This window comes from Tupaia chinensis, unplaced genomic scaffold (assembly GCF_000334495.1).
Source record: "Tupaia chinensis unplaced genomic scaffold, TupChi_1.0 Scaffold000279_1, whole genome shotgun sequence".
Classification (NCBI taxonomy): domain Eukaryota; kingdom Metazoa; phylum Chordata; class Mammalia; order Scandentia; family Tupaiidae; genus Tupaia; species Tupaia belangeri.
The window spans coordinates 2,306,962-2,320,775 of NW_006159762.1; the positions used below are offsets into that span (position 1 = coordinate 2,306,962).

General features: G+C 40.4%; 1 protein-coding gene across 3 annotated transcripts in view; it reads right to left on the minus strand.

The window, feature by feature from the left end:
• Nucleotides 1-13,814, minus strand: part of RSPH10B (radial spoke head 10 homolog B) — a 55,091-nt gene that overhangs the window by 22,707 nt on the left and 18,570 nt on the right. For all 3 annotated transcript variants that reach the window (XM_006150182.3, XM_027772516.1, XM_027772517.1), the window contains exons 9-16: nucleotides 12,624-12,786; nucleotides 11,786-11,907; nucleotides 7,268-7,457; nucleotides 6,170-6,284; nucleotides 4,692-4,771; nucleotides 4,089-4,237; nucleotides 1,765-1,872; nucleotides 1,339-1,482 (exon numbers count right to left, since the gene is read on the minus strand). In XM_006150182.3, coding sequence (XP_006150244.1) covers nucleotides 1,339-1,482; nucleotides 1,765-1,872; nucleotides 4,089-4,237; nucleotides 4,692-4,771; nucleotides 6,170-6,284; nucleotides 7,268-7,457; nucleotides 11,786-11,907; nucleotides 12,624-12,786 — 1,071 coding nt within the window. The remainder of the gene's footprint in view (nucleotides 1-1,338; nucleotides 1,483-1,764; nucleotides 1,873-4,088; nucleotides 4,238-4,691; nucleotides 4,772-6,169; nucleotides 6,285-7,267; nucleotides 7,458-11,785; nucleotides 11,908-12,623; nucleotides 12,787-13,814) is intronic.

Below are 13,814 nucleotides of genomic sequence, written 5' to 3' on the forward strand. Positions count from 1 at the left end.
TCCATAGAAATCCAAGGTACACCCAAGGGATTTATAGTCAGAAATATGCTCCTTGAACAGCATTAAGAAGGTTCCTCATATGACCAGCTTTAAAGTTTCCCCTGTCGACTCAGTAAGCATTCCAAGACCGTCTTGTATAGATTCGAACAAATGTCTCAAAAATCAGAAATCCTTGGGACCAGCAGTTAGCGGTTATGTCGCTGGACTCCCATGTAGTCAACCACAGTTCAAGTCCTGGACCCAGTGGCTTAAATTCACGCTGGGCACGTGTCGGTGCGTGCCCAAGATCCTGAGAGGAGAATGGAGGAGAAGGGATTGAGATGTGTCCATCGTCCCTGGGGGGTGACTTCTCGCTTTTTCCGTCTCTCTCTTTCTGGCAAGCACACGCATCCTATAGCAAAAACCTCTCAAAAAAAAGAAAAAATCCAGAAATCCTTCAAACCCAGTAACCAGAACCCCTACCCAAAACTAGTTTGTCTCAATTTGACCAAAAGATTGGATCCTTCATAAACTGTTGACACCACACCTGCTCTGCCAGGGTCTCACAGAGAAGCCTATACTTGGAAGAAAGCCCCATCCTCAGGATCTATGCGCACTCAGCATCTTTCCTTGATACCTTTCTTCTGCAACAAGCTTCCATTGTGATGGACACTAGAAAAATATGATGAAACATCTCAATAAAATACATTACCTTTTCTAGCCTGGTCTAATGTTCCAGCAAGCATGTAGGTGTGCATTATGACCTTCATTATGAAATCTCCACTACTGTGAAGAGGCTTCATACTTACTAGGAAATATATTTCTTCCTAACTTAAAAGGAAAAAAAAAAATGCATTCCTTTCAAATCATGAAAGACATCTTATTTTTTTTATTTTTATTTTTGGAGAGGTTTTTGCTATAGGGCGTGTGCACTCGCCAAAAAGACAAGAGAGAGACAGAGAGACAGAAAGCAAGAAATCACCCTCCAGGGGGTATGGCCACACCACAATCCCTTCTCCTCCATTCTCCTCTTGGGATTTTGGGCATGTACACACACACGCCCAGCATGAGTTTAAGCCACCAGGTCCAGGACTTGAAACACAGTCGACTACCTGGGAGTCCAGTGATACAGCCATTATGCTAACTGCTGGTCTCCTTAAATGATTTCTTAACTCTTAATTATTCCCTGGGAGGGTTACAAAAGCCCACGAAGGGGTTTAGAATAAATCCATTCCTTGTGCTGTAAATTCTAAGATATTATTTGTTACCTGATTTATTAATGTAGCCCACAATACTTTTAATGAAGGTTTAGAATAAATCCATTCCTTGTGCTGTAAATTCTAAGATATTATTTGTTACCTGATTTATTAATGTATGAATACTTCCATGTTTGTTTCCAGACCAATCATCACTTAGAACATTTAAGTAGGATTTCGTCATTTGGTCAGTAACACAGGTGAGGGCAAAACTTAAAAGAGCTTCAAAGAATTCCAGGAAAACCAGCTGAAATATAAGAAAGCATAGAGAGTCTCATTCATTCTGACACACTCGGAGGTATACTAGTGATTGATGTGGGTATTTATTTCTTACTCATTTTTTTCCTGGCATCTGAAATATCCTTCTTTTTAATATTGATCTCTAGTTTTCTAATGCAGTCAATGACCTATATATAGTTTTATGTATTTTGGTTCAGATTATTTTCAATCCAATCTTGGTTCCTGGTATCCAAGGCAAAATAAACAACATAAATTGGATCTGCACCATTTGCAGTACCTCTCTACAAACCTCAAGTTCGAAGCTGCTGTCAATTCCATCATGTATGAAAGGGTTATCCTCCGCTATTACTGCTACGAATTTGGTTGCTGTTAATTCTTTATTTATCATTTTAAAGTCCTGTAAAAGAAACAACCAACCAAACCATAACTGCCTGTAATTACAAACAGCTAGGCATTTTAATGTCAATTTCTATCATTACAACACTTTAAGAAAATGTACCAGAAATTAATATCTTAAAAACTGATCATTTTGAAAAGCATTCTGGATTAACATTGGTATTCACCTCTGTATCTCTTCCTAATCCCTCCAAAATAATAGTGCCGGATTGGTAGACTCAACAGAACAGAGGGAGAAGAGAGCTCAGAGGGTCAAGGAGAAAGTCACTTTGTGCTGCAGGAACTCAGGGAGGACAGGCATCTCTGGAAACTGTGGTATAGGAGGGCCGAACACAGGAGGACTAATTAATGTCTAGGTAAGAGACCTTTCCACATAGAAGCTGAAGACAGTTTAATCCTTTAATCCTTTTTTTTTTTTTTGAGACTTTTTTTTACTATATGGCGCATGCACTCACCAGAAAGACAGAGAGAGACAGAGAGAGACAGAAAGCGAAAAATCACCCCCCGGGGGGATGTCCATACTGCAATCCCTTCTCCTCCATTCTCCTCTCGGGATCTGGGGCATACACGCACACGCGCCCAGTGTGAGTTTAAGCCACTGGGTCCAGGACTCGAACTGCGGTCAGCTACGTGAGAGTTTAGCGACATAGCCATTACACTAACTGCTGATCCCAAGACAGTTTAATCCTTAGAAATACTGAACCAGACAGACTTTGACCTTAAATACACTGAATCTCCTAAAGTAATAGAACTATGCTAAAAACAAGGATTAAGTAAAAATGAGTCTTGGTAAGGCCTTTCTGTCATACTCAACTCTGCCCTTCACTATGTTCTAAGAAAAACAGGTACAGATCCCCTATGCAGGAGTTAGGAGAAGTCCTCTCAGAAAACTGAATATCTCAAAAGACCTATCAATAGTTACAGTAAACTGGAGGGACAGTGAGGGAGTGATGGGGCAGTTAGTTTCCTACCAGGTTACTCTACAGTGAAATCTAATCTTTGACAAGTGTTACCTCTGCACCAAGAGCTTCCAATAAGTTTTTTTTTTTTTTTTGAGAGGTCTTTGCTATAGGGTGTGTGTGCTTGCCAGAAAGACAGAGAGACAGAGAGACAGAGAGACAGAAAGTAAGAAATCACCCCCCAGGGGGGATGGCCATGCCACAATCCCTTCTCCTCCATTCTCCTCTCAGGACCCTGGGCACACACGCACATACACCTGGCATGAGTTTAAACCACCGGGTCTGGGACTCGACTACATGGGAGTCCAGTGACATAGCCATTATGCCAACTGCTGGTCCCGAGCTTCTAATAAGTTTTATAGTGCCACAACCTTCTATTTTGAGGACAGTCAAAAGTTCCCCACACATTTGAGGGAAAGGCTTCAGGTAAAAAACAGAGAACAAAATCAAAACGAACAAATGAAAAAACAGAACTTGCTGGGAACAGAGGCAATGTGAAAGAGCAAAGGAAAAGACATTTAGGCTCCCTCCTCTAAATCACTCACTTCTTTAGTGAGATAGAGAAATATTATATCCATGTAAAAAACAAAAACAAGGCCTGGCTGGTGGTATGGTGGTTAAGGGCACTGAACTACCACATGGCCAACCACGGTTCAAGTCCTGGACTTGGCGGTTTGCTTTCTCACTTTTCCTCTCTCTCTTTCTCTCTCACTCATACTGTCCCTCTCTGGTCAAAATAAATAAATAAATAAATAAATAAAGTTAAATAAAATAATTCTTTGGGGGAAAAAATGGCCTCCCATTGTTCATAATTTTTTTTAAGAATTATTTATTATTATTATTTGTTTTAATTTGACCAAAGAAAGACAGAAAGAGAAAAAAGGAAAGTAGGAAAGCAAGCCTCCAGGTCCAGGACTCAAACCATGGTTGGCCATGTGGGATTCCAGCATCTTAACCATCATGCCACCTGCCTGCCCCATCCATGAACTTCTGGAAGTCCCTTTGTATTGTAGGCTGCAGGCCATCCTCTGTCCCTAATCTGTGATCACTGTAGGCAGACAATCTGTTTCTATTTCTTCCACTATCACCCACCATTTGAGTCCCTCTGTTCTGCCAAGAGACTCACTAAACATTCAATGGCCATAAATATTCATTCTACATTGTTTCCTCATTGTTTGTATATAGTAGCTAGAATATCTTCCCTTTAATTAAAATCAAATATATAAATATAAAACCAATATCAAACTTAAGTGATTACTTTCAACATCCAGAGGAAGTATCTCAACTTCATTGTAAGCTCATTGGGAGGAACTTCATTTGGTTTGCAGTAAGTGGAATAAATCTCCCAGCACTTGTCAATATAATGTATTGAATATAGTGTCCGCTGTTGCTCACTGAATAAATTGCCTAAAAATATAACATTCAAAAATTATTATAGAATTGTATTTAAAAAAAAATATGGTGGGTAAATATAACCCCATTACTTGTGTATTTACCTTTTACTTGGCAGGCATTTGGATGAATGTTCTCAGTCATCAGTTTTGTAAAACACAAAAAGAGTGATGGTCTTTTATGTCTGTGATTAAAAAGATATATAATGACTCCTCCCTCCAAGAGGTAGAACTTAATTTCTCTCTCCTTGAGTGTAAGCTAGACTTAATTTGTTTCTAATAGAGTATAGAAAGAGGAAAATAGTAACTTATAGTAGGAAAATCTGACACTATTTTAACCAAGTGATCAAGGCTAACATCGTAGAAATAAGACATATTAACATCATGTGACCCTTGATACGATGTGATGAGAAGGGCAATTCACTTCCGTAGTATCTTCCCCCAAATAACCCCATTACTTGTGTATTTACCTTTTACTTGGCAGGCATTTGGATGAATGTTCTCAGTCATCAGTTTTGTAAAACACAAAAAGAGTGATGGTCTTTTATGTCTGTGATTAAAAAGATATATAATGACTCCTCCCTCCAAGAGGTAGAACTTAATTTCTCTCTCCTTGAGTGTAAGCTAGACTTAATTTGTTTCTAATAGAGTATAGAAAGAGGAAAATAGTAACTTATAGTAGGAAAATCTGACACTATTTTAACCAAGTGATCAAGGCTAACATCGTAGAAATAAGACATATTAACATCATGTGACCCTTGATACGATGTGATGAGAAGGGCAATTCACTTCCGTAGTATCTTCCCCCAAATGCACAGCCTCAGTGTAATCATGAAAAACATCAGCAAACCAAAATCATGGGACATTTCACAAATAAGGTAACCGGTATAAATGTAAAGTCATGAAAGACAAAGCCTGAGAAACCATTACAGTTTAGTGGAAACTGAGAAGACATGACAGTCAAATGTGATGTGGGATCCTGGGTTAGATTCTGGAACATCAGGGGAAAAAATGAGACATCAGGGAGAAAATGAGAAATCCTAATAAAGTAATTTGTTTTGTTTTTATCTTTAACTACAGGGTCTTGCTATATTACAATCCTCCTGCCTCGGCCTCCTCAGTAGCAGGAATATAGGTATGCTACCACCATGTTCAGTGTTTTAGGTTGTGCTGGGAATTGAACCTGGGCATTCCATGTGACCACAGGCTGATGGGTAGCAGCATCAACCAGCACACACCACAGCTACTGGGCCCAAAGTCCCTGATTTAGTTAGTGGTCTTATAGCAATGCTGATGCCTTACTTTTGATAAAGGTACCATAGCTTTATGGCAGACGTTAATAACAGGGGAATCTGGGTGAAGGTTTAACCAGTACTAACTTGGTTACAGTTCTGTAAAACTATTTCAAAATAAAAAGTTAAAAAAAAAAAGATACTTTTGTTCTGAGCGAGACAAAATTTTCTGACTTAAGGAGGAAGGGTTAGTATTGATTATTTTTGAAAAAACTCCAAGAGTTATTTGTACTATTGAAATGACTCAAAAATGAAAAGTTATCAGTTTTAACCTATTTTCTAGTGGCTTTGTGATTAGTACTTGTGTAAAAGGCTATGTTTTTTTGAGAGACTTTTGCTAAAGGGTGTGTGTGCTCACCAGAGAGACAGGGAGAGAGAAAGTGAGCAATAACACAATCCCTTCTCCTCCATTCTCCTCTCAGAATTTTGGGCACACATGCATATGCGCCCAGTGTGAGTTTCAAGCCTCCAGGTCCAGGACTGAAACCATAGTTAGCCATCTGCTGGCCCCATACTTGTAGAAAAGTTTTGTTCTAGTCCTTCATTTCAAGAGTATGTAAGAACAATGACTAATGAAGAAAAGAACACAGCATTATTTCTATAGTAAATGTTAACTCTGTCCTTATCCCTTAGATGGGCCCCAAAATAGTACTTACTGGAATTCTTTGTGATGAATGTGGTAAGCCAGCTGCAGGAGATAATTCAAAAATGTCCTCAAAAGTATTGTTGTAAATGGAGAATGAATTTCTTCAACTGGTATGCCATTATTGACTACAATAAGAAAATGGGAAAGGATGCCTAGGTTTTTGCTAGAACCTTCTACTTTATTTTGTCTTGGTATATAACTACCTCAAAGAACTGAATGTGACAGAGAGTACCTACTTCCTAGAGCATATTCTGAAAAAATATATAAGCATCTGACTAAAAAGTACTTCATAAAAGATCTCTATCTGGTTACTTTATAAGAAACTTACAAAATACCTTGTCCCCAAAGATTTTTCAAAGTAGTCTGAACCACAATTTGATTGCTGCTGATAACTCTAAATATAAGTAAATTTCATATACTGAAGTATGAAATAAACAGATATTTTTCCTACTCTTATTTTTCAAATACATGATTTGAGGCTTTCAGTTCTGCCTCCCAAATTCAGCTAGGGAGTAAAATCTTCCAGGCTGTTAGATGAACTTTCTAATTTGAAATCAAGACCAATCCTAAGACTACTTAAAGCCTTTTCTAGACTATTCCAAACTCTCCCTGATCCTCCCTGTTTCTGGCATGACGATTTAGTGGTTTGGTTTGGTTTGGTCTGTTTGTGTACTATACATCCAGGAGAGGCAAACTTCTCTGTAAAGGGCCTGAAAGGAAGTGTATAGGGTTTTGTGGCCCAGACTGCTTCTGTCTCAGCTACTCAGCTCTGCTGGTGAAAGGCAAAAGCAGTCACAGACAGTGTGTCTAAACAGCCATGGCATTGTGTGCTAGTAAGGCTTTATTTCCAGAAACAGACTGTGAGCTGAATCTGGGCTGACAGTGAGCTCATATTTGACGGACCCCCGCTATCATTGATCTCTGACTGTTATTAATATTTCACAAGACTATTAACACCTTGAGAACAAGACTACATGCTGATTTCTGGGACACCTCTCCCAATACTTGCCTTCCCTACTCCCTCAACATTTCATTGCCAGCTGTTTGTAGGTAACATTATGCCAGCAATTCTTTAAACCAAAAGGTGTGAAGGACTTGGAATACTCACGACTTAATATCCTGTCCATATCAGCAAGAGTGATATTGTGGTGATGAAACTTGCAGTCTTTTAAAAATCTCCAGAAGTGAAGCTTTGTCATCAGAAAGGCATTATCCAGAGAGTGATCACATCCTAGGCTGCTGTAAAAGCTATAGATTCTTCTTAATTCTGTAATATTTCTTAAAATCGCATATTCTACCTGAAAAGAAGCCATGCATAGCTTAATCTTGCCTAATAAGAACAACTATAAAAATCTAACACCTGTTTTCTACATTAAATAACACATGCAAAGTAACAGCATTTACCTCTTACCACTTAATAGATCAATTAAATGTATTATTCTGCTTGCCCCCCTTCTGGCCAAAAAAATGCAATTTCTAAATAACTGTTAAAAATATTTAAAGTCGGGACCAGCAGTTAGCGTAATGGTTATGTCGTTGGACTTCCATGTAGTCGACTGCGGTTCGCGTCCTGGACCCGGTGGCTTAAACTCACGCCGGGCGCGTGTGCGTGCGTGCCCAAGATCCCGAGAGAAGAATGAAGGAGAAGGGACTGCGGCGTGGCCATCCCCTCTGGGGGGTGATTTCTTGCTTTCTCTCTCTGTGTCTCTCTCTGTCTGGCGAGAGCACGCACCCTATAGCAAAAACCTCTCCAAAAAAAAAAAAAAAAAAAGGAAAGTAGAATTCCTTTCATACTGTTGTGTGATCACATCTTATTTCAGTGGAAGCAATAAAATTCTATAGTCTACAGATCACTATCCCTCATGAACATAGGTACAAAAATCCTTGACAAAATAAACTGAATCTAATGATATATAAAAATAATAATACACCAACACCAAGTGGGGTTTATCCTCGGATTGCAAGAATGTGACATTTGAAAATAATTCACAATACCAAGAGACTGAAGAATGAACACATCAATTGATGTGTTCGACAAAAATGAACATGGATGGGGGCCAGAAAGTGATGCTCTGCAGGGTGGACCCACATGGGAAGGTTACCAATTAGTGTCCAGAGACCTCCCCAAGTACACTGGGAGCATGTGTGCCTATTATCCAGGGTTGGCTGGAGTTGGATCAAGACCCTGTCAGACAGACTCTGTCTGTCTCTGTCTCTCACTCACAAATAGAATAAATTATTTTGAAAACTTTTTAAAAATTAACATACATTCATAATAAACACACTCAAAAAAATAGGAGCAGAAAGAGATGCCTTAAGCTAATCAACAACATGTTTTAAAAAAAACATATAACTAATATACTTAAGTCTGAAAGTCTAAAATGAGGAATATTCCCACTGATTGCTTCATTAACCTCCCTATCTATCTCCATTTCACTTTTTAGTATTTTCCCAGACCCACACCATCCTTATGATGCCCCAGATCCCCCCATCCATGCAACTCTGTAACCTACGTCATGTCTGGCCTCCAAAGCCACTGACTACATGCCTCACTCTCTTAAAGGCAGCATTCAGAGAATGTGAAGAGCAGTATTGGAGGTTCTCAGGGTGGGAGAAAAGCCTCACCTTGGCAGTTGCATCAGTTTAAAATTTTAATTAGATAACACTTATATCCACCCTATCAAAAAAGCATTGTTCTAGAGCACAGCACAGAATCTGTTTTCATGAAACATAAAATCTAGTAAAGAACACAAGAAGCACACATAGTAAGGAAGTATGAGGGGAGGTCCTCAAAAGTTCATGAAGAGTTAGCCGGCGCAGAGTTGGTTGAGGTGGCTGGATCCCACATGGCCCCCTGAGCATTTCAAGTCCCAGACCAACCAACAGCTTGAGTAAAACCCACCAGGCACATGTGTCTGCACGCCCAAAATCCTGACAGAATACAGACTGGAGCAAACAGGATTATAGCATGATCATGCCCCATTGGGGGTGCTTTCCCTCTCTCTCTGACAAGTTGACAAGTACATGTTGCACTCTGGGGAAAAAAAAAAAAAAAGGTGAGGGAAGGAATGTTCATAAAAAAATTAAAGTATTGCAACCAGTAGATGGCACAATGGTTACATCACTGGACTCCTACATGACACCCCCCCAAGAGGAGAAAAGAGGAGAAGGGATTGCAGCATGGCCATCCCCTCTAAAGGGGATGGATGATTTCTTGCTTTCTGTCTCTCTGGTGAGTGCATGTCCCTATAGCAAAACTCTCTCTTAAAAAAAATGTTTAAGTGTGAGTTTATTTTGGTGCAATCAAATTTAAAATCCATGCATAGTTTTTTCTTTTTTTAGAGAGTTTTTTGCTATAGGGCGCGTGTGCTCGCCAGACAGACAGAGACAGACAGAGAGACAGAAAGCAAGAAATCACCCCCCAGAGGAGATGGCCACACTGCAATCCCTTCTCCTCCATTCTCCTCTCGGGATCTTGGGCACGCATGCACACGCACCTGGCATGAGTATAAGCCACCGGGTCGAGGACACAAACCGCGGTTGACCACATGGGAGTCCAGCGACATAGCCATTACGTTAACTGCTTGTCCCCATAGTTTTTTCATAATACTAATTTTCTACGAATGTGTTGAAGATCCTCATATATATATATATAAGAATTATTATATATGGGAGAGAGAAAAACAAGATAAGCAATATGATCCTTTTTTGGTAAGTTAATACTTACTAATTTACAACATATGTTGGGGTCAACAGGTGGCATAGAAGTTAAGGTGACTGGATTCCACACAGTCGACTGCATAGTTTGAGTTCCTGTCCTAGTGGCTTGATGCTATATGTGTGTGTGCATTGCATGCCCAAAATCCCAAGAGAAGAATGGAAGAGAAGGAACTGCAGCATGGCCATATCCCTGTGAAGTAATTTCTAACTTTCTTTTTCTCTGTCTCTCTTAGGAAAGTGCACATTCTCTACAGCAAAATTTTAAAAATAAAATTTAAAATATCTTATGTTGGGACCAGCAGTTAAGTGTAATGGCTATGTCACTGGACTCTCATGTAATCAACTGTGGTTAGAGTCCTGGACCCACTGGCCAGAGAAAGAATGAGGGAAAGTGAGAGAGCAAGCCACCAGGTCCGGGACTTGAACCATAGTCCACCATGTGACAGTCCAGCACATTAACCACCGTGCCACCTGCTGGCCCCGAGTTCTTTATTTTTAACAGTAACCTTGCAGCAAAGATGAATGCTCCTAGGAGCCTGAATTACAATGTTGGCCATGAAACAAAAATTGGGAGGATGGGTTTCTTTGGAGGCCCAAAGAACCAAGAGCCACATGAGGCAGGGATGAAGGAAAAGGGTCAAGATGCTTTGTAGTTCTGAGGTACCAACAGTTCCCTTAGAGTAGAGAGCAATTTTTTAAGGGAGGTGGGGGGGTTGCCATAGGGTATGCACGCTTACTGGAGAGACAGAGAGAGGGAAAGTAAGGAACCACCCCCCAGGGGAAATGTGAACAACACAATCCCTTCTCCATTCTCCTCTCAGGATCTTGGGCATGCTCATAAACACACCTGGTATGATCTTCAAGCCACTGGGTCTAGGACTCAAAGGGCAGTTGACCATGTGGGAATCTAGTGCCTTAACCACCACATCACTGACCTAGAAAAGAGCATCATTAACAACAGTTTCACAGAAGAAAAAATCAACCCCCATCAAAGTAAGAGGTCATGGCTCTAAAATATAATGTCATGGCTGTGATTTGTCAAATATGAATCAAATGAAGTCCAAGTACACATTATTTTCTCTTAAGTATTTCTGGATGTCTAATGATTTCTTTTTTATATAAGAATTATTTTATTTAACTTTATTTTTTAATTTGGCCAGAGAGGGGTAGAGTGAGAGAGAGAGAGAGAGAGAGGGAGAGAAAGTGAGAAAGCAAGCCACCAGGTCCGGGACTCAAACCAAGGTCAGCCATGTGTGAGTCCAGCACCCTTCATCACCACGCCACCTGCCAGCCCTAATGTCTAATGATTTCTAAGGGCTTGAAGTTATTTTGAACCCAAGTAGTCCATAATAATGCCCAACAGAATTAATGTCCCACTGAGATGGGGTGGCCACAGCCTTGGTTAATTTGCCAAGTCTTCCATCTGGGCTTCCATTTTCTCATAGGGTTCCTTTGGAAATTCAACAAAAGCAAAGAAAGCATATTATCAGGGATATAAAGGATATTTAATACATGATAGAAATCACAGCTGTAATTTCTCAGGACTATGGAGACTTCATTAATATTTAAGCCTAAAATATACATTTATAGGGGATCAGAAAATGACATAATGATTACATTGCTGGACTCCCATGTAGTCAACTGTGGTTCAAATCCTAGAGCCAATGAATTGAAACCCACACTGAGCACATGTGCGTGCATGCCCAAAATCCCAAGAGGAGAATGGAGAAGAAGGGACTGCACTGTGGCCAACCCCCCAGGGAGTGATTTCTTGCTTTCTGTCTGTCTCTCTCTCTAGCAAGCAAACGTGTCTTATAGAAAAAAAAAAAACAAAAACTCTATCTAAAAAAACAAAAAAAACAAAAACACGCACACTTACATTTATAACAATACAGAAGATTTTTACCTGCTTCTTTTCTTCTGCTCGGTCTTCCTCAGGGTACATGTCCAGCAACAAATTTAGATTCAGTTCAATGCTTGATCCTAATACAGGATGACTTTCAGTACCATCAAGCTTTCTGATAATTTCTAGCAAATGAAGGCAAAAAAGGGGGGATAATTCTAAAAAGTGGTGTTAAATGTTTCAATGTTATATCAAAATGATTTCCCACCGGGACCAGCAGTTAGTATAATGGCTATGTTGCTGAACTCCCATGTAGCTTACCGCGGTTTGAGTCCCAGACACGATGGCTTAAAGTCACGCCAGGTGTGTGTGTGTGCGTGCCCAAGATCCCAAGAGGAGATGGAGGAGAAGGGATTGCAGCAGGGCCATCCCCACTGGGGGGTGATTTCTCACTTTCTATCTCTCTGTCTCTCTCTGTCTTTCTGGTGAGCATATGCGCCCTATAGCAAAAACCTCTCCAAAAAAACAGAGAGATCCCACCAAAATGTTGACACAAGGGTATTCATGAAGAGCAGAGTCATAGCCTTGTGATTAAATGAGCCAGATCCCACACAGCCAACCAGGTACATATCCCAGCCCTGGAGGCTTAAAAATCATGCTAGGCATGTGCCCCAAATCCCAATGAAATGAAGACATAGAGGAGAGCGGATCTGGGAATGTCCATATCCCAAGAGGCTCTGCTTTCTCTCTCTGTACCTTCTGGCAATTAAAAATTTTAGGAAAATAAAAAAGCTACTAAGCAAGCAGTTGCACACAGGAAACTTTTGAAGTGTTAGGTCTGTTTTCCTGGTTTCCACATGCCATAGAACAAAATAAATGACTGTTTTCAACTGACAACTACCAGCACTAACGGAAGATCTGCGTTGCCTGCCTCTTTGGCAGGCAACTTCTGAAGGCAGTTCCAGGTAATTCATAGATTCAGCTTCATAGTCTGGGAACTGTGCTATGTGGTCATTGGAAAACAAGCCTTCATATACACGTCCATTCTTGAAAGTTAATCGGCCCTGCAGACAAAACATATTTGTAGTTTAGGGCAAGTTCTCCTAGAAAAACATCAGTAAATGTATACCGATAGCTTTTTCGAAGGTTTAGAGCTTTTGTTTGCTTGGTTTTGTTTTAATTTTAAAAGTTTTTATTCATTTATTTCTTCCATGAGAGAGACAGAGAGAAAGAGACAGCACTCTCAGTGGGGTCCCAATACCATAGTTCACCCCGGCCTCTGCCATTCCCAGATCATGAGTATACACGTGCTCAGCATACTCAGAGGTCTCTGGGCAAAAACCCCAAACCTTCCCATGGTCAGCCTCTCAAAGCATCACATTTTATTACTGTACCATCATCTGCTGCCATTTATTTTCAAGATACACACATATAGGACAGCACACATATAACCAGGCTCCTAGAATCTCACATCACTGTGTAAATCCTCTCTCTCTCAACTCCTCCTCCTTCTGTTCCTCTTCCCCCTTGCGTCTCTTCTCTTCTCTCACTACATATGCCCCCACCCAACAACCTTTCCCCAACTGTAAGCACCTCTAGGTCACAGACTGATCTTATTAAACTGCACTAGTGACCAGTAGAGTACCTATCACACAACAGAAACTCTCCTGACATTTGTTGAACCCAGGCCAATGATCACTAATTCAAAGGTGGTCAAATGATTCAATTCAGCTCTGTAAAATGAAAGATATTTGTAGGCATTTCTAGGAAAAGTTTTTTCTCTTCTTCCAGTTAGTGTGAAATGTCGATGTGAAGCCTGGAGCCACAGCAGCCATTTTACATCATCAGGGATGGGTAATACTAGAGTATAGCTGACTCGGTGGGAGCTAACTGTAGATACATGAAAGAGAAATCCTGGCATCACTGAGTCACTGAATCAAACCAGCCTAGAAGCTCACATTATATGGCAGATTAAACTAGACTCTTATTTGCAGCCCAAGCCACCCTAATCTACACATATACATCCACACATCCACATATAACATAAATAAAAATGGCAAAGCAAGGCGGCCCACCCGCGCCCGGCTGCGGG